Below are 17,500 nucleotides of genomic sequence, written 5' to 3'. Positions count from 1 at the left end.
TCATGCAGACTGGGACGCCTAAAATGCTCTGTTTAAACATGGCGATTCACGAGTGAAGTTGTCTCTCTGGCCTTTCTGTGGACGAATTCCAGGACCTACTGACACAATCTGGGCAAGATTTGAAAGCTAAAATCTTCAATCGATGCGTTATTTTGCCGGTAGGACTGGGTGGCTCGACACTTATGAAAAAAACTATGAAATGAGAATCGGGAGTCTTCCCTTGTCTTGGAATGGCAGAATTACCCAGAATTCTTTTTGGGCATGAGCGAGGCAACTTAAGAAGCACGAGACTGGCCCTGATCGAATGGCTGAAGCGCGAAACGATTTCTAGCCAGATACTCAGGAGTAGGCCTGGTGTGTGCTGTTAACGTAGATTTTGGATTTCTGACATGAACAGGTTTTTATCGTAGAAAATCCGCGACAAAGTTGTGCTTTCATTTCGCTGTAATTCTCGTGTCAAGGAAACGGTATAATAATGTAAATAAGAGAATAACGATATTGATATTTGCAGATTACCTGTCATCCTACTACGAAAGTCAAGCTCAACATCTCTATGCAATAAGCGCATTCAAAATTTCCTCGTATTACTTGATAAAAGTATGTGGTTTTTGTTTTGATTTTTTTTTGCTTTTTTTTTGTTTTGAAAAAAGGGTTATTCTGGTTATATGAAAAATACGTTTTCTCTCCCGTCCCCTTCTTATGCATGATCTTTGCGGAAATTACATTCTGTTCCTCAATAAACCTGGAAAAACCAGTTATGGTCTTAGTTCTCTTTTTTCTTACGTATCAGCTAAGTTGCGGAATGCGCTACCTGATTTTATCCGTACCCATGAGTTTACTGGTTTTAAAAGAGAATCCAGGGCCGCATTTTGTACAGCGGCTTTTCTTTTTAATGAATATATCTTTAAATATTATGTATTTAGTAGGTATCTGTATATGCTATGTATTTTAGCTGTAAATGTAATGTCTCGAAGATATTAGCTCCTGTAGTTATTCGGAAAAAGCTTATGACTGTATGTATGTTACCTTTAGGAGGGCGCATGCGCACACTTTGTAATCTGCGACTCCAGTGCTTACCATATGGCAGATAAAATGACTTTCCTCTTCAATATATAAGCCATCTAATTCTTACGCTATATTGACAAGGGCGGTTTGGAGCTGTGAGTAGGCGTGGGATTTGTCACATATGGTTTAGGGGCCGACATATCTCTCCCTCAATGCCGTACCGGGAGGCAAGGTCGGTAGCAGAAAGCAGTGAAGGGCCAACTGCGTCCAAAAGCGATCGCACGGGCCGAAATCCCGGGATGACTCGTTTGGTACGACGCTCCAGCGCCGGTGTCTGGAGGTACTGCGTTTTTCTTTCTTGTTCAAACATTCCGTCAGCGCATGCACAAAAGTTCTGGCTCTTCGATACCTGGCCTACCCCCCCAAAAAATTAACATGCTGGTTTTTTTTTTTTTTTTTTGAACCAGCAATTGACATTTCAGTTGATTTTATAGGCATAAACGTAACGGAAGAACCGTACGTGTCTGTTCTTGTCTCAGACAGAGGCGAGAGATGGTTTCATGCAGACTGGGACGCCTAAAATGCTCTGTTTAAACATGGCGATTCACGAGTGAAGTTGTCTCTCTGGCCTTTCTGTGGACGAATTCCAGGACCTACTGACACAATCTGGGCAAGATTTGAAAGCTAAAATCTTCAATCGATGCGTTATTTTGCCGGTAGGACTGGGTGGCTCGACACTTATGAAAAAAACTATGAAATGAGAATCGGGAGTCTTCCCTTGTCTTGGAATGGCAGAATTACCCAGAATTCTTTTTGGGCATGAGCGAGGCAACTTAAGAAGCACGAGACTGGCCCTGATCGAATGGCTGAAGCGCGAAACGATTTCTAGCCAGATACTCAGGAGTAGGCCTGGTGTGTGCTGTTAACGTAGATTTTGGATTTCTGACATGAACAGGTTTTTATCGTAGAAAATCCGCGACAAAGTTGTGCTTTCATTTCGCTGTAATTCTCGTGTCAAGGAAACGGTATAATAATGTAAATAAGAGAATAACGATATTGATATTTGCAGATTACCTGTCATCCTACTACGAAAGTCAAGCTCAACATCTCTATGCAATAAGCGCATTCAAAATTTCCTCGTATTACTTGATAAAAGTATGTGGTTTTTGTTTTGATTTTTTTTTGCTTTTTTTTTGTTTTGAAAAAAGGGTTATTCTGGTTATATGAAAAATACGTTTTCTCTCCCGTCCCCTTCTTATGCATGATCTTTGCGGAAATTACATTCTGTTCCTCAATAAACCTGGAAAAACCAGTTATGGTCTTAGTTCTCTTTTTTCTTACGTATCAGCTAAGTTGCGGAATGCGCTACCTGATTTTATCCGTACCCATGAGTTTACTGGTTTTAAAAGAGAATCCAGGGCCGCATTTTGTACAGCGGCTTTTCTTTTTAATGAATATATCTTTAAATATTATGTATTTAGTAGGTATCTGTATATGCTATGTATTTTAGCTGTAAATGTAATGTCTCGAAGATATTAGCTCCTGTAGTTATTCGGAAAAAGCTTATGACTGTATGTATGTTACCTTTAGGAGGGCGCATGCGCACACTTTGTAATCTGCGACTCCAGTGCTTACCATATGGCAGATAAAATGACTTTCCTCTTCAATATATAAGCCATCTAATTCTTACGCTATATTGACAAGGGCGGTTTGGAGCTGTGAGTAGGCGTGGGATTTGTCACATATGGTTTAGGGGCCGACATATCTCTCCCTCAATGCCGTACCGGGAGGCAAGGTCGGTAGCAGAAAGCAGTGAAGGGCCAACTGCGTCCAAAAGCGATCGCACGGGCCGAAATCCCGGGATGACTCGTTTGGTACGACGCTCCAGCGCCGGTGTCTGGAGGTACTGCGTTTTTCTTTCTTGTTCAAACATTCCGTCAGCGCATGCACAAAAGTTCTGGCTCTTCGATACCTGGCCTACCCCCCCAAAAAATTAACATGCTGGTTTTTTTTTTTTTTTTTTGAACCAGCAATTGACATTTCAGTTGATTTTATAGGCATAAACGTAACGGAAGAACCGTACGTGTCTGTTCTTGTCTCAGACAGAGGCGAGAGATGGTTTCATGCAGACTGGGACGCCTAAAATGCTCTGTTTAAACATGGCGATTCACGAGTGAAGTTGTCTCTCTGGCCTTTCTGTGGACGAATTCCAGGACCTACTGACACAATCTGGGCAAGATTTGAAAGCTAAAATCTTCAATCGATGCGTTATTTTGCCGGTAGGACTGGGTGGCTCGACACTTATGAAAAAAACTATGAAATGAGAATCGGGAGTCTTCCCTTGTCTTGGAATGGCAGAATTACCCAGAATTCTTTTTGGGCATGAGCGAGGCAACTTAAGAAGCACGAGACTGGCCCTGATCGAATGGCTGAAGCGCGAAACGATTTCTAGCCAGATACTCAGGAGTAGGCCTGGTGTGTGCTGTTAACGTAGATTTTGGATTTCTGACATGAACAGGTTTTTATCGTAGAAAATCCGCGACAAAGTTGTGCTTTCATTTCGCTGTAATTCTCGTGTCAAGGAAACGGTATAATAATGTAAATAAGAGAATAACGATATTGATATTTGCAGATTACCTGTCATCCTACTACGAAAGTCAAGCTCAACATCTCTATGCAATAAGCGCATTCAAAATTTCCTCGTATTACTTGATAAAAGTATGTGGTTTTTGTTTTGATTTTTTTTTGCTTTTTTTTTGTTTTGAAAAAAGGGTTATTCTGGTTATATGAAAAATACGTTTTCTCTCCCGTCCCCTTCTTATGCATGATCTTTGCGGAAATTACATTCTGTTCCTCAATAAACCTGGAAAAACCAGTTATGGTCTTAGTTCTCTTTTTTCTTACGTATCAGCTAAGTTGCGGAATGCGCTACCTGATTTTATCCGTACCCATGAGTTTACTGGTTTTAAAAGAGAATCCAGGGCCGCATTTTGTACAGCGGCTTTTCTTTTTAATGAATATAGCTTTAAATATTATGTATTTAGTAGGTATCTGTATATGCTATGTATTTTAGCTGTAAATGTAATGTCTCGAAGATATTAGCTCCTGTAGTTATTCGGAAAAAGCTTATGACTGTATGTATGTTACCTTTAGGAGGGCGCATGCGCACACTTTGTAATCTGCGACTCCAGAGCTTACCATATGGCAGATAAAATGACTTTCCTCTTCAATATATAAGCCATCTAATTCTTACGCTATATTGACAAGGGCGGTTTGGAGCTGTGAGTAGGCGTGGGATTTGTCACATATGGTTTAGGGGCCGACATATCTCTCCCTCAATGCCGTACCGGGAGGCAAGGTCGGTAGCAGAAAGCAGTGAAGGGCCAACTGCGTCCAAAAGCGATCGCACGGGCCGAAATCCCGGGATGACTCGTTTGGTACGACGCTCCAGCGCCGGTGTCTGGAGGTACTGCGTTTTTCTTTCTTGTTCAAACATTCCGTCAGCGCATGCACAAAAGTTCTGGCTCTTCGATACCTGGCCTACCCCCCCAAAAAATTAACATGCTGGGTTTTTTTTTTTTTTGAACCAGCAATTGACATTTCAGTTGATTTTATAGGCATAAACGTAACGGAAGAACCGTACGTGTCTGTTCTTGTCTCAGACAGAGGCGAGAGATGGTTTCATGCAGACTGGGACGCCTAAAATGCTCTGTTTAAACATGGCGATTCACGAGTGAAGTTGTCTCTCTGGCCTTTCTGTGGACGAATTCCAGGACCTACTGACACAATCTGGGCAAGATTTGAAAGCTAAAATCTTCAATCGATGCGTTATTTTGCCGGTAGGACTGGGTGGCTCGACACTTATGAAAAAAACTATGAAATGAGAATCGGGAGTCTTCCCTTGTCTTGGAATGGCAGAATTACCCAGAATTCTTTTTGGGCATGAGCGAGGCAACTTAAGAAGCACGAGACTGGCCCTGATCGAATGGCTGAAGCGCGAAACGATTTCTAGCCAGATACTCAGGAGTAGGCCTGGTGTGTGCTGTTAACGTAGATTTTGGATTTCTGACATGAACAGGTTTTTATCATAGAAAATCCGCGACAAAGTTGTGCTTTCATTTCGCTGTAATTCTCGTGTCAAGGAAACGGTATAATAATGTAAATAAGAGAATAACGATATTGATATTTGCAGATTACCTGTCATCCTACTACGAAAGTCAAGCTCAACATCTCTATGCAATAAGCGCATTCAAAATTTCCTCGTATTACTTGATAAAAGTATGTGGTTTTTGTTTTGATTTTTTTTTGCTTTTTTTTTGTTTTGAAAAAAGGGTTATTCTGGTTATATGAAAAATACGTTTTCTCTCCCGTCCCCTTCTTATGCATGATCTTTGCGGAAATTACATTCTGTTCCTCAATAAACCTGGAAAAACCAGTTATGGTCTTAGTTCTCTTTTTTCTTACGTATCAGCTAAGTTGCGGAATGCGCTACCTGATTTTATCCGTACCCATGAGTTTACTGGTTTTAAAAGAGAATCCAGGGCCGCATTTTGTACAGCGGCTTTTCTTTTTAATGAATATATCTTTAAATATTATGTATTTAGTAGGTATCTGTATATGCTATGTATTTTAGCTGTAAATGTAATGTCTCGAAGATATTAGCTCCTGTAGTTATTCGGAAAAAGCTTATGACTGTATGTATGTTACCTTTAGGAGGGCGCATGCGCACACTTTGTAATCTGCGACTCCAGAGCTTACCATATGGCAGATAAAATGACTTTCCTCTTCAATATATAAGCCATCTAATTCTTACGCTATATTGACAAGGGCGGTTTGGAGCTGTGAGTAGGCGTGGGATTTGTCACATATGGTTTAGGGGCCGACATATCTCTCCCTCAATGCCGTACCGGGAGGCAAGGTGGGTAGCAGAAAGCAGTGAAGGGCCAACTGCGTCCAAAAGCGATCGCACGGGCCGAAATCCCGGGATGACTCGTTTGGTACGACGCTCCAGCGCCGGTGTCTGGAGGTACTGCGTTTTTCTTTCTTGTTCAAACATTCCGTCAGCGCATGCGCAAAAGTTCTGGCTCTTCGATACCTGGCCTACCCCCCCAAAAATTAACCTGGCGGTTTTTTTTTTTTTTTTTTTGAACCAGCAATTGACATTTCAGTTGATTTTATAGGCATAAACGTAACGGAAGAACCGTACGTGTCTGTTCTTGTCTCAGACAGAGGCGAGAGATGGTTTCATGCAGACTGGGACGCCTAAAATGCTCTGTTTAAACATGGCGATTCACGAGTGAAGTTGTCTCTCTGGCCTTTCTGTGGACGAATTCCAGGACCTACTGACACAATCTGGGCAAGATTTGAAAGCTAAAATCTTCAATCGATGCGTTATTTTGCCGGTAGGACTGGGTGGCTCGACACTTATGAAAAAAACTATGAAATGAGAATCGGGAGTCTTCCCTTGTCTTGGAATGGCAGAATTACCCAGAATTCTTTTTGGGCATGAGCGAGGCAACTTAAGAAGCACGAGACTGGCCCTGATCGAATGGCTGAAGCGCGAAACGATTTCTAGCCAGATACTCAGGAGTAGGCCTGGTGTGTGCTGTTAACGTAGATTTTGGATTTCTGACATGAACAGGTTTTTATCGTAGAAAATCCGCGACAAAGTTGTGCTTTCATTTCGCTGTAATTCTCGTGTCAAGGAAACGGTATAATAATGTAAATAAGAGAATAACGATATTGATATTTGCAGATTACCTGTCATCCTACTACGAAAGTCAAGCTCAACATCTCTATGCAATAAGCGCATTCAAAATTTCCTCGTATTACTTGATAAAAGTATGTGGTTTTTGTTTTGATTTTTTTTTGCTTTTTTTTTGTTTTGAAAAAAGGGTTATTCTGGTTATATGAAAAATACGTTTTCTCTCCCGTCCCCTTCTTATGCATGATCTTTGCGGAAATTACATTCTGTTCCTCAATAAACCTGGAAAAACCAGTTATGGTCTTAGTTCTCTCTTTTCTTACGTATCAGCTAAGTTGCGGAATGCGCTACCTGATTTTATCCGTACCCATGAGTTTACTGGTTTTAAAAGAGAATCCAGGGCCGCATTTTGTACAGCGGCTTTTCTTTTTAATGAATATATCTTTAAATATTATGTATTTAGTAGGTATCTGTATATGCTATGTATTTTAGCTGTAAATGTAATGTCTCGAAGATATTAGCTCCTGTAGTTATTCGGAAAAAGCTTATGACTGTATGTATGTTACCTTTAGGAGGGCGCATGCGCACACTTTGTAATCTGCGACTCCAGAGCTTACCATATGGCAGATAAAATGACTTTCCTCTTCAATATATAAGCCATCTAATTCTTACGCTATATTGACAAGGGCGGTTTGGAGCTGTGAGTAGGCGTGGGATTTGTCACATATGGTTTAGGGGCCGACATATCTCTCCCTCAATGCCGTACCGGGAGGCAAGGTCGGTAGCAGAAAGCAGTGAAGGGCCAACTGCGTCCAAAAGCGATCGCACGGGCCGAAATCCCGGGATGACTCGTTTGGTACGACGCTCCAGCGCCGGTGTCTGGAGGTACTGCGTTTTTCTTTCTTGTTCAAACATTCCGTCAGCGCATGCACAAAAGTTCTGGCTCTTCGATACCTGGCCTACCCCCCCAAAAAATTAACATGCTGGGTTTTTTTTTTTTTTTGAACCAGCAATTGACATTTCAGTTGATTTTATAGGCATAAACGTAACGGAAGAACCGTACGTGTCTGTTCTTGTCTCAGACAGAGGCGAGAGATGGTTTCATGCAGACTGGGACGCCTAAAATGCTCTGTTTAAACATGGCGATTCACGAGTGAAGTTGTCTCTCTGGCCTTTCTGTGGACGAATTCCAGGACCTACTGACACAATCTGGGCAAGATTTGAAAGCTAAAATCTTCAATCGATGCGTTATTTTGCCGGTAGGACTGGGTGGCTCGACACTTATGAAAAAAACTATGAAATGAGAATCGGGAGTCTTCCCTTGTCTTGGAATGGCAGAATTACCCAGAATTCTTTTTGGGCATGAGCGAGGCAACTTAAGAAGCACGAGACTGGCCCTGATCGAATGGCTGAAGCGCGAAACGATTTCTAGCCAGATACTCAGGAGTAGGCCTGGTGTGTGCTGTTAACGTAGATTTTGGATTTCTGACATGAACAGGTTTTTATCATAGAAAATCCGCGACAAAGTTGTGCTTTCATTTCGCTGTAATTCTCGTGTCAAGGAAACGGTATAATAATGTAAATAAGAGAATAACGATATTGATATTTGCAGATTACCTGTCATCCTACTACGAAAGTCAAGCTCAACATCTCTATGCAATAAGCGCATTCAAAATTTCCTCGTATTACTTGATAAAAGTATGTGGTTTTTGTTTTGATTTTTTTTTGCTTTTTTTTTGTTTTGAAAAAAGGGTTATTCTGGTTATATGAAAAATACGTTTTCTCTCCCGTCCCCTTCTTATGCATGATCTTTGCGGAAATTACATTCTGTTCCTCAATAAACCTGGAAAAACCAGTTATGGTCTTAGTTCTCTTTTTTCTTACGTATCAGCTAAGTTGCGGAATGCGCTACCTGATTTTATCCGTACCCATGAGTTTACTGGTTTTAAAAGAGAATCCAGGGCCGCATTTTGTACAGCGGCTTTTCTTTTTAATGAATATATCTTTAAATATTATGTATTTAGTAGGTATCTGTATATGCTATGTATTTTAGCTGTAAATGTAATGTCTCGAAGATATTAGCTCCTGTAGTTATTCGGAAAAAGCTTATGACTGTATGTATGTTACCTTTAGGAGGGCGCATGCGCACACTTTGTAATCTGCGACTCCAGAGCTTACCATATGGCAGATAAAATGACTTTCCTCTTCAATATATAAGCCATCTAATTCTTACGCTATATTGACAAGGGCGGTTTGGAGCTGTGAGTAGGCGTGGGATTTGTCACATATGGTTTAGGGGCCGACATATCTCTCCCTCAATGCCGTACCGGGAGGCAAGGTGGGTAGCAGAAAGCAGTGAAGGGCCAACTGCGTCCAAAAGCGATCGCACGGGCCGAAATCCCGGGATGACTCGTTTGGTACGACGCTCCAGCGCCGGTGTCTGGAGGTACTGCGTTTTTCTTTCTTGTTCAAACATTCCGTCAGCGCATGCGCAAAAGTTCTGGCTCTTCGATACCTGGCCTACCCCCCCAAAAAATTAACATGCTGGTTTTTTTTTTTTTTTTTGAACCAGCAATTGACATTTCAGTTGATTTTATAGGCATAAACGTAACGGAAGAACCGTACGTGTCTGTTCTTGTCTCAGACAGAGGCGAGAGATGGTTTCATGCAGACTGGGACGCCTAAAATGCTCTGTTTAAACATGGCGATTCACGAGTGAAGTTGTCTCTCTGGCCTTTCTGTGGACGAATTCCAGGACCTACTGACACAATCTTGGCAAGATTTGAAAGCTAAAATCTTTAATCGATGCGTTATTTTGCTGGTAGGATTGGGTGGCTCGACACTTATGAAAAAAACTATGAAATGAGAATCGGGAGTCTTCCCTTGTCTTGGAATGGCAGAATTACCCAGAATTCTTTTTGGGCATGAGCGAGGCAACTTAAGAAGCACGAGACTGGCCCTGATCGAATGGCTGAAGCGCGAAACGATTTCTAGCCAGATACTCAGGAGTAGGCCTGGTGTGTGCTGTTAACGTAGATTTTGGATTTCTGACATGAACAAGTTTTTATCATAGAAAATCCGCGACAAAGTTGTGCTTTCATTTCGCTGTAATTCTCGTGTCAAGGAAACGGTATAATAATGTAAATAAGAGAATAACGATATTGATATTTGCAGATTACCTGTCATCCTACTACGAAAGTCAAGCTCAACATCTCTATGCAATAAGCGCATTCAAAATTTCCTCGTATTACTTGATAAAAGTATGTGGTTTTTGTTTTGATTTTGTTTTGCTTTTTTCTTGTTTTGAAAAAAGGGTTATTCTGGTTATATGAAAAATACGTTTTCTCTCCCGTCCCCTTCTTATGCATGATCTTTGCGGAAATTACATTCTGTTCCTCAATAAACCTGGAAAAACCAGTTATGGTCTTAGTTCTCTTTTTTCTTACGTATCAGCTAAATTGCGGAATGCGCTACCTGATTTTATCCGTACCCATGAGTTTACTGGTTTTAAAAGAGAATCCAGGGCCGCATTTTGTACAGCGGCTTTTCTTTTTAATGAATATATCTTTAAATATTATGTATTTAGTAGGTATCTGTATATGCTATGGTAATGTAATGTCTCGAAGATATTAGCTCCTGCAGTTATTCGAAAATTCGAGATGAAATAATGCGTATGCCTGTAGTTATGTAACCTTTAGCAGTGCTTGTGGGCACACTGTGTAATCTGCGACTCCAGTGCTTACCATAAGACAGATAAAGTGACTTTTCCTTTGAATATATAAGCCATCTAATTCTTACGCTATAGTGACAAGTGCGGTTTGTAACTGTGAGTGGGCGTTGGATTTGTCACATGTTTTTTTTTTTCTTTTCTTTTTTTTAATAATCACTCGCCTCAGGGTCAGTGATTATCGGTGAATATATTCACCGATAATCACTTCGCCTTCGGCGAATAATTGTTAATTTAAATACATAATAATGAGTGATACATGAAATACTTACTTATTTGTTTGTTCATACATAAAGTATGAGACACTTTTCAAAAAGAAGATGGCGGAGGAGTCAGCACTCAAAATTCTTGAATGGAAAGTTTCCGTGGCGAGAAAAGAACTCAATAATCTTAGAAGAGATGTGAATTCATTAAAAAGGATGTTCATTCAAAAGATAACAGAGGTTAAAGAGTCGCTGGAAAGAGGTAATTTCATCACGGTATTAATATCGTTTCCAGACACAACAGTTTTTGAACCGCTCAGTGTAAAACGCAGACTGCAGACTGCAGTCCGGGGGTAAAATGCAGACTGAGGTTATAATTTAACTGTTGAAAAAGTCCAAACCCATTAGAAATGCTAACAGTTAAGGCATTTACAATATTGTCGAAAGGCCACCATTGCAAGAGTTCCAATTTGAACGTATCTTGATGAAGTAGACAGAGAAATCACAAAGGATTTTCTCCACCCTAGTCATGGAGGGCAAGAAATTTTGTCCCTCCTGTAGGGCCCCTATTTTTCAGGAAAGAGGGCCCTGGGACTCCCTAAGATATAATCTTGGTGAGAAAACTGTATTTCTTACACTTATCTTTTCAACAGGTGAAAATCGTAGCGTAACTTTGCCTGCCATCAGCAAGAAACAGGCCTATTGTAAGAGGAACATTCAGCAGTCAGATAAAAACTGTTCAGCCCTTGGTTTGGAAATGAAGCCAATTGGCTTCATTGAATCGTGCTTCAAGGAAAAGAATGGAATTCCAAGACAGCCTGGTATTTGTCCCACGGCAAAGGCAACTTTATGTATCAATGTTGAAGGATTCACCAACCCTGAGCACTCATTGTTTGGACTGGATAAATTTTCCCATGTTTGGTAAGTGTTTTAGTTTCTTGATATGATTGTGTACTTCTTCTGAAGAACAGCTGAAGGTATTCAGAGCCTCAAGCTACATTTTTGTCATTTTGCAAGATTGCCACCAATTCCCTTTGTTGCATTAAAATTATAATTATAGGAAATCACAGCCTATTGTGTACATTGAAATAACGTAAAAACTTATATATAAACCAAATCTTTTTGCCCAAATATTGGGCTTGAAATCGTGGGTGTGGCTTATATACGAGACCATTGCTTTCAGAGGGAGTACACTGGCTGGTATGGGGCAGAAATACGTGTAACACTAAAAACCTTCAGTAAAGAAAGATTGAACATATTGAACTGATCACTTTAACACTGATCTTTCCACCATGTGTGAGAAAACACCATGCTATACAGAAGAACTCACAAGGCAAATGGATGACTGTTTCATTGCCCTTGTTAACTTGCATGGCATGTTTGTCCATGGAGTTGTTAAACTCCTTTAGGGACAAGTTTTTCTCTGACCAATGGTTTCCATAAGTCGTTTTAAACATGGTAATTATCCATACTCAGCTGATGGGAAAGTTGTGTACTGATCACAGTGAAACTATTTGACTAGGCCCTGACTTTATATTTCGGTTTTTAGTCAATCGAAGAAGAGTGTACATCAGTGATGTAAATTTACTGCATGGTAACTGAGCAAACGTTTTGTATTGTTCTCCTGCTCTTTATTTTCATTCAAATAAAGTACCATTATGGAAATTGATTGAAGATACCTGTAAGGTATTTAAAGGTGTATTTTAAGGCTTGATTAACATGTTAAGGTTGCTGCAAATACACAGCATTACATGTAGATTTCGAGCAAGTTTATCACGACCAACTGCTAAAAATCAAACAACTTTTTTGCCAGAGTACTTTCTTCAAGTTTTTATTTTTTTTCTCAAAATTTGGGGGTGCAGCTTATCTACGAGTGTGGCTTTTTATACAAGTTTTTAGGGTAAACATGTTCAAGTTAGTGACCTTTTGAAAGTTCTCAAGATGAACAGGAATTCCAATTTGAGAACTTTCAATTGAAAACAAGATTTGCAACATGCATATTGAGAAAGTCCACTTGAGGTGTTTTTGTGTACTCCCTCGATTTAACATTTGCCGTTGTTACTTCCTTGCAAGAAACGTTTGTGCCTCTGAAAAAGGGAAAGAGGATGCTGGATACATAAAATCATTAATAACACAACAACTTTGTGATATTTCCCCTTGTCACTCATGGTTAGTGCGCTCGACTCCGGATCGAGTGGTCTGGGTTTGGGTCCTGACCGGGGACTCTGGGGACATAGTGTTGTGTTCTTGGGCAAGACACTTTACTCTCACAGTGCCTCTCTTCACCCAGGTGTATAAATGGGTACCGACAAATATGCTAGGGGTAACCCTGCAATGGACTAGCATCCCTTCTAGGGGGGAGGAGAAATACTCCCAGTTGCTTCATGCTACAGTAACCTGAAATAAGTGCTGGCCTGATGGGCCACTAGGCTCGTAGCAGACTTTACTCTACCTTCGAATTAACTATGAGAGGTTTTCTCTTAACTATGAGAGTTTTTCTCTGTCCTTGAGTGGGCCCATTTCCATTAGTAGGGCTAACGCTTACATGGTTTACATGGGTAGAAAATAGCACTTCACATCACCCTCTCATAGTTAATTCTGTTGAAATATAAGTGCTACACGGCCAACGTTTGCATAAACGTTAACCCCTTTTACTTTACCTTACCTTACCCAGCCTTAGCTTCAATCTGCCGGTCTAGAACTAATGCATTAAGGTTTTGGGTGACAAAATTGGACATTTACCAGTCACAAGGCATGTTTCCTCGTAAGAATGTAGGCAAGAAACAGAAAGGAAAAAAAGAGTGGCAGAAAGAAAGAGAGACTTAAAGATAGAAATTAAAGAGAACATCGACACATTGAAATAATAAGTAATGAACATAAAAGGTCAAAAGGTGTGGTAACAATAACCGTTTTGAGTAGGGCCATTCACCTAGTGATTGCTCAGATATTTGATGTTCCTGCCCAGTAAAATACTATAGACCATAAACTGGTCTAGGAGAAGGTTGATGTTGAATACTGGTAGTGGTTTGACTTTTTTCAGGGTAATTTTTCATTTTCACAAGAACACAAACAAGGCTATCAAAGCAAAAGTGAAACCCCCTCGTTTAGACGGTGCAAAAGTTGGTGTGTTTGCCTCGCGAAGTCCACACAGACCCAACCCTATTGGGCTAACATTGGCAAAGCTCGATGGCATAGTTGGCAGCACATTGTCGTTGTCTGGCATTGATTTATTGGATGGTACACCAGTGCTTGATATTAAACCTTATGTCCCTGGTTATGACGAAGCACCAGGAGGATATGGCAGAGAGTTATTGGACTTCGACATCAGCAAGAATCGGTTCGAAAATGTGGCTCTTTCAAAACACCAAGAAAATGGTTATGAACGATCTTTGACAAACCCTGCAGATGTGCAATTGGTTAAGCAAAGTAGTGATTCAGGAAGCCAAGAATATTTGGAAGTAAAGGCAAGGCTAAGTGACACTGCTATTGCTGAATGGATACAAAAGCCTCCAATAAGGGAATTAAATGTGAAATTCAGTTCTGAGGCTTTAGGACAAATTGGTTTCTTCCATGGTAATATACAAGATAGAGAAGTTGATGAAATATCTGGGAAGCAATGTAGCTGTAGATTAAGCGAGGAGAGGGTGTCAAAAGTTCCTCTTGGTGGTGATTCTGGTGAAGATATAATTAACAGGGGTAAAATATATGTCCCAGAGGCATCTACATGCGGTACATTTCTCTCAAATAGTAAAATGTTGAGGAACGGTTATGACGAAGGTGAGAAAGGTACCGTGGCGGTGACTTCAAAAATGTCTGCGGATGTGAAACCTTTAAAGTTCCATTTATTAGACTTGAATGCTTCTGTTGGTAGAGAAAGCCCTCTTGAAGGTGAAAATGGTCGCAGGGCCGTGAAAGAAGAACGTTGTTTGGGTTTGTCATATGATAACGAATTACACACGTCTTCATGCGTTTATCAACTGAAAATGCTTTCTTCACCAGACGAAGCAAAACGAGCAATAACTGATATACTCAAGGCGGATCCCAGATCAGTTTACAGACGAAATCATTGTCAAGATCAGTTTTATAGATTTAGCATCGATACTATAAATGTGACTTGTAAGTTTGAAGACGCAACAGTTGAAGTTTTACAAATAGAACCTGTGTATTATAGGAAGCGTAAAGACAAACCAAATGATAACGATTAATTTTATCATCCTCTTTTATAAACACTTCGCTGAATCCAGCTTTGCAACTTCGGCTGTTTCGACATTTCCTTGTGCCAAGGAAACACCCCTTCATGTATGCCAAAATCGCGTTTACATCCAAGGGCGTTCAATAACAAAGCTTATCGTTTTCGCTGATTGACGTTTGCTCGCATTTTGTCGATCACTCGTTGTTGCACTCGCTTTATTTGATTGTAAAAAGAGTGCTTCACATCTGACTGTTCTCTAGAAACGCTCATCAAATCTGAAAACAGACACAAACAATTAGAAAACGAAAGGAATTCAATTGACGCGGTTCTCTGGATCATTGGTAAATTATTAGCCGCTTTAATATACCGTTTTGGACGAATATTTCAAATTCTTCTAGTTCATCCCATGCCCATCTTTGTACTAAACTATCGGCTTAACAGACACAGTATGGTGTTTTGAAATGTCTGCCAAAGGACCATCCAGTCGGAGTATTCCCCAGTCATATTTAGACTAATCCCGTTTTTGCAGTGTAAGGTTAAAATGATAGACGTACTACTCATCTCGGTCGACTACCCATCCTTTAAAGTGCCCATAACACCAAAATATTTTTTTCGCTAAAATGAATCTTTGCAACTGTTCGAAACGCATTGCGGCCATTTTTTCCTTTTTCTATCAAATCCTGCCATTTTATAGGCTTCGAAAGTTGCGAAAATCCAGGCATCTTTTGTTCACGACCGAGTCAGAAGGGGAGTGGGTTTATTCGTGATTTACATTGCATTAACTCTGTAAAAATGCATGCAAAGTAGATTGTGACGTCAAATCAGGAATAGACCCACTCCCCTTCTGACTCGGTCGCGAACAAAAGATGCTTGGATTTTCGCAAAATTTGAAGCCTATAAAATGGCAGATTTTGTTAGAAAAAGGAAAAAATGGCCGCAATGCGTTTCGAACAGGTGCAAAGATTCATTTTAGGGAAAAAAATATTTTGGGGTTATGGGCACTTTAAAGAAAATCTCCTTTTCAACAATTACAAGGAAGCCATAATTATTGTCGGGGAAGTGAAAGAATAGATCAATCGACATGCACTGAGGATGAGTATTGTGAGGTTTCTTTTTCCCATTCTATAGTCACATCTGAGAGTCCCCCCCCCCCCGGGGGGTTCTATCGTCACATTGCCAATTCAAACGGTAACCAACAGAATGGCAATTAATTAGTTGACCACTCCTCCCCACAGGGGATTTTTGGGTCAATGAAACAGTCATTCACTGTAAAGCCCCGTTTACACCAGAAAGTTTTCCTTGACAAGTTTCACTGGACAATGAAAAATTGCTCGTGTAAATAGGATAAAATTGGCAATTTTCCTTGATAAGGAAAAATTGTCAATGATGAAATTTGTTCGTGAAAACGGACGACAAAGAAAAAACTTGTTCATAGTCTACTTAAGGACGTTCGCGCTAATTGTTTGTGCGCAACGTTACTGCGCAGGTAACGCGACTGTAATATGTCACGTATTACTTCGAGCATTAGTGAAGTTGAGGTTTTAAAACCTTTGCAAAAACCGTGGACGATAAGTCTTGCACAGCGTTGGATCAGAGAAGATCGTGATCAGTCAAAATTGATTTAAACTATTTATGAAAGTCAAGTAGACTACTGCACGACTGATATTCGCGAGGTTTTATCAGTCGTGCACTAGTCTACTTGACTTCCATACAAATTTTTCAAGCATCAGTTAAAATAACATGGCGACAAAAACGCCGAGGAAAAAATTCCAGACCGGCAAAAGAATGGCACATTTATTTCCGAATCATCATGAAACTTCAAAGAGAAGTGAGCGGGAGGATGGAAAAGCTCTGGAAAAGGTAGCTGATCGAGTAGACTAGAGGCTGAAAGTTTGGAAAACTAGCTAAACCTCAAGGACGAACCGTTGCGTAAATTTAATGGGGCTGTTTCTTTTTAATGTTTTTATTACCCTACGAACTTAAGTTCAAAGTGAATGCATTTTTTTAAAGTTCTTTTCCTTTACTTTCGTGAAAATTGAGCAGTATTTTCGTTTTCGTCCTCGTCGCTTGAATAGTGCGGACCTGCGTGGAAACAATCAGCGATTGTATTTCACAAAAAAACACTCCAGAGGATGAGCATGACGGCAATGGAGAGATACTATACAAAACACCAACCAAATGAAGATGACCCCTGCTTAAAACTTCGTTGCTATGCTCGAGAAAGGTTTTTTTTCGGTAAAAACCTTTCATCTCTTCAACGATCGATCCTCTCTTGGGTTCCAGTCCTTGCCCGACAGGTCACGCAAAAGCGTGACAAACGAACTTTTCCAAGAGCTTTGCAAAATCACATCGATTTTACTCGTTCAGATCATCGGTGACCCCTATTTTTTAAATCATGAATCACTTACTTTACTTACTATCTACAAAATATGATGAAATGAAAAAATTCTCACCGTAAAAAGTTATCTTTTTTTAACATTTTCTTTCCTCATGCCATCGAATTCCAGTAGTGGTTGCAACGGATAGAGCTTACGAAAACGCTCGTCGAGGATGAACTCTACTGTTCACAACATCCCTAGCGGCATACAATTATCTAAAAATCTCACTCCTAAAAACCTATGCACGGAAACTTTCACTCCAACAGTTTATTTTTATGATTTTCGATGGAT

The 17,500-nt window shown here is 40.3% G+C and overlaps 2 protein-coding genes and 1 long non-coding RNA gene across 7 annotated transcripts in view; 2 read left to right on the top strand and 1 right to left on the bottom strand.

Moving 5' to 3' along the window:
• Positions 1-9,476, top strand: part of LOC137992147 (uncharacterized) — an 11,127-nt gene extending 1,651 nt beyond the window's left edge. Inside the window, exons 2-8 of one of the 2 annotated variants that reach the window (XR_011121647.1) lie at positions 1-597; positions 1,500-2,160; positions 3,063-3,723; positions 4,623-5,283; positions 6,186-6,846; positions 7,747-8,407; positions 9,309-9,476. The exon at positions 1-597 is cut by the window's left edge and continues 64 nt beyond it. This is a non-coding gene — a long non-coding RNA (uncharacterized lncRNA). Of the gene's footprint in view, positions 598-1,499; positions 2,161-3,062; positions 3,724-4,622; positions 5,284-6,185; positions 6,847-7,746; positions 8,565-9,308 lie in introns of those variants that run through there. The other variant, XR_011121646.1, reaches the window with a different exon arrangement.
• A 1,270-nt stretch (positions 9,477-10,746) lies between these two features.
• Positions 10,747-14,997, top strand: LOC137992145 (tRNA (adenine(37)-N6)-methyltransferase-like). The gene is made up of 3 exons (XM_068837280.1): positions 10,747-10,901; positions 11,293-11,560; positions 13,680-14,997. The coding sequence occupies exons 1-3, from the start codon at positions 10,757-10,759 to the stop codon at positions 14,842-14,844; spliced, it is 1,578 nt and encodes a 525-aa protein (XP_068693381.1). The 5' UTR covers positions 10,747-10,756; the 3' UTR covers positions 14,845-14,997.
• The window catches only part of LOC137992144 (transient receptor potential cation channel subfamily A member 1-like), a 22,741-nt gene continuing 20,087 nt past the window's right edge, over positions 14,847-17,500 (bottom strand). For all 4 annotated transcript variants that reach the window (XM_068837278.1, XM_068837276.1, XM_068837279.1 and 1 more), the window contains one exon: positions 14,847-15,106. In XM_068837278.1, coding sequence (XP_068693379.1) covers positions 14,985-15,106 — 122 coding nt within the window. In that variant the 3' untranslated portion in view covers positions 14,847-14,984. The remainder of the gene's footprint in view (positions 15,107-17,500) is intronic.

The sequence above is a fragment of the Montipora foliosa genome, chromosome 2 (genome assembly GCF_036669935.1).
Source record: "Montipora foliosa isolate CH-2021 chromosome 2, ASM3666993v2, whole genome shotgun sequence".
NCBI classification, from domain to species: domain Eukaryota; kingdom Metazoa; phylum Cnidaria; class Anthozoa; order Scleractinia; family Acroporidae; genus Montipora; species Montipora foliosa.
This window is presented reverse-complemented; position numbering and strand designations above follow the sequence as displayed.

What these genes read in the sequence shown, in the direction of transcription:
- LOC137992145 (XM_068837280.1), top strand. Translation starts at nt 10,757, where the DNA reads ATGGCGGAGGAGTCAGCACTCAAAATTCTTGAATGGAAAGTTTCCGTG. An exon ending in TAAAGAGTCGCTGGAAAGAG is followed by an intron (nt 10,902 to 11,292) that starts GTAATTTCATCA and finishes TCTTTTCAACAG; the next exon opens with GTGAAAATCGTAGCGTAACT. An exon ending in GATAAATTTTCCCATGTTTG is followed by an intron (nt 11,561 to 13,679) that starts GTAAGTGTTTTA and finishes GACTTTTTTCAG; the next exon opens with GGTAATTTTTCATTTTCACA.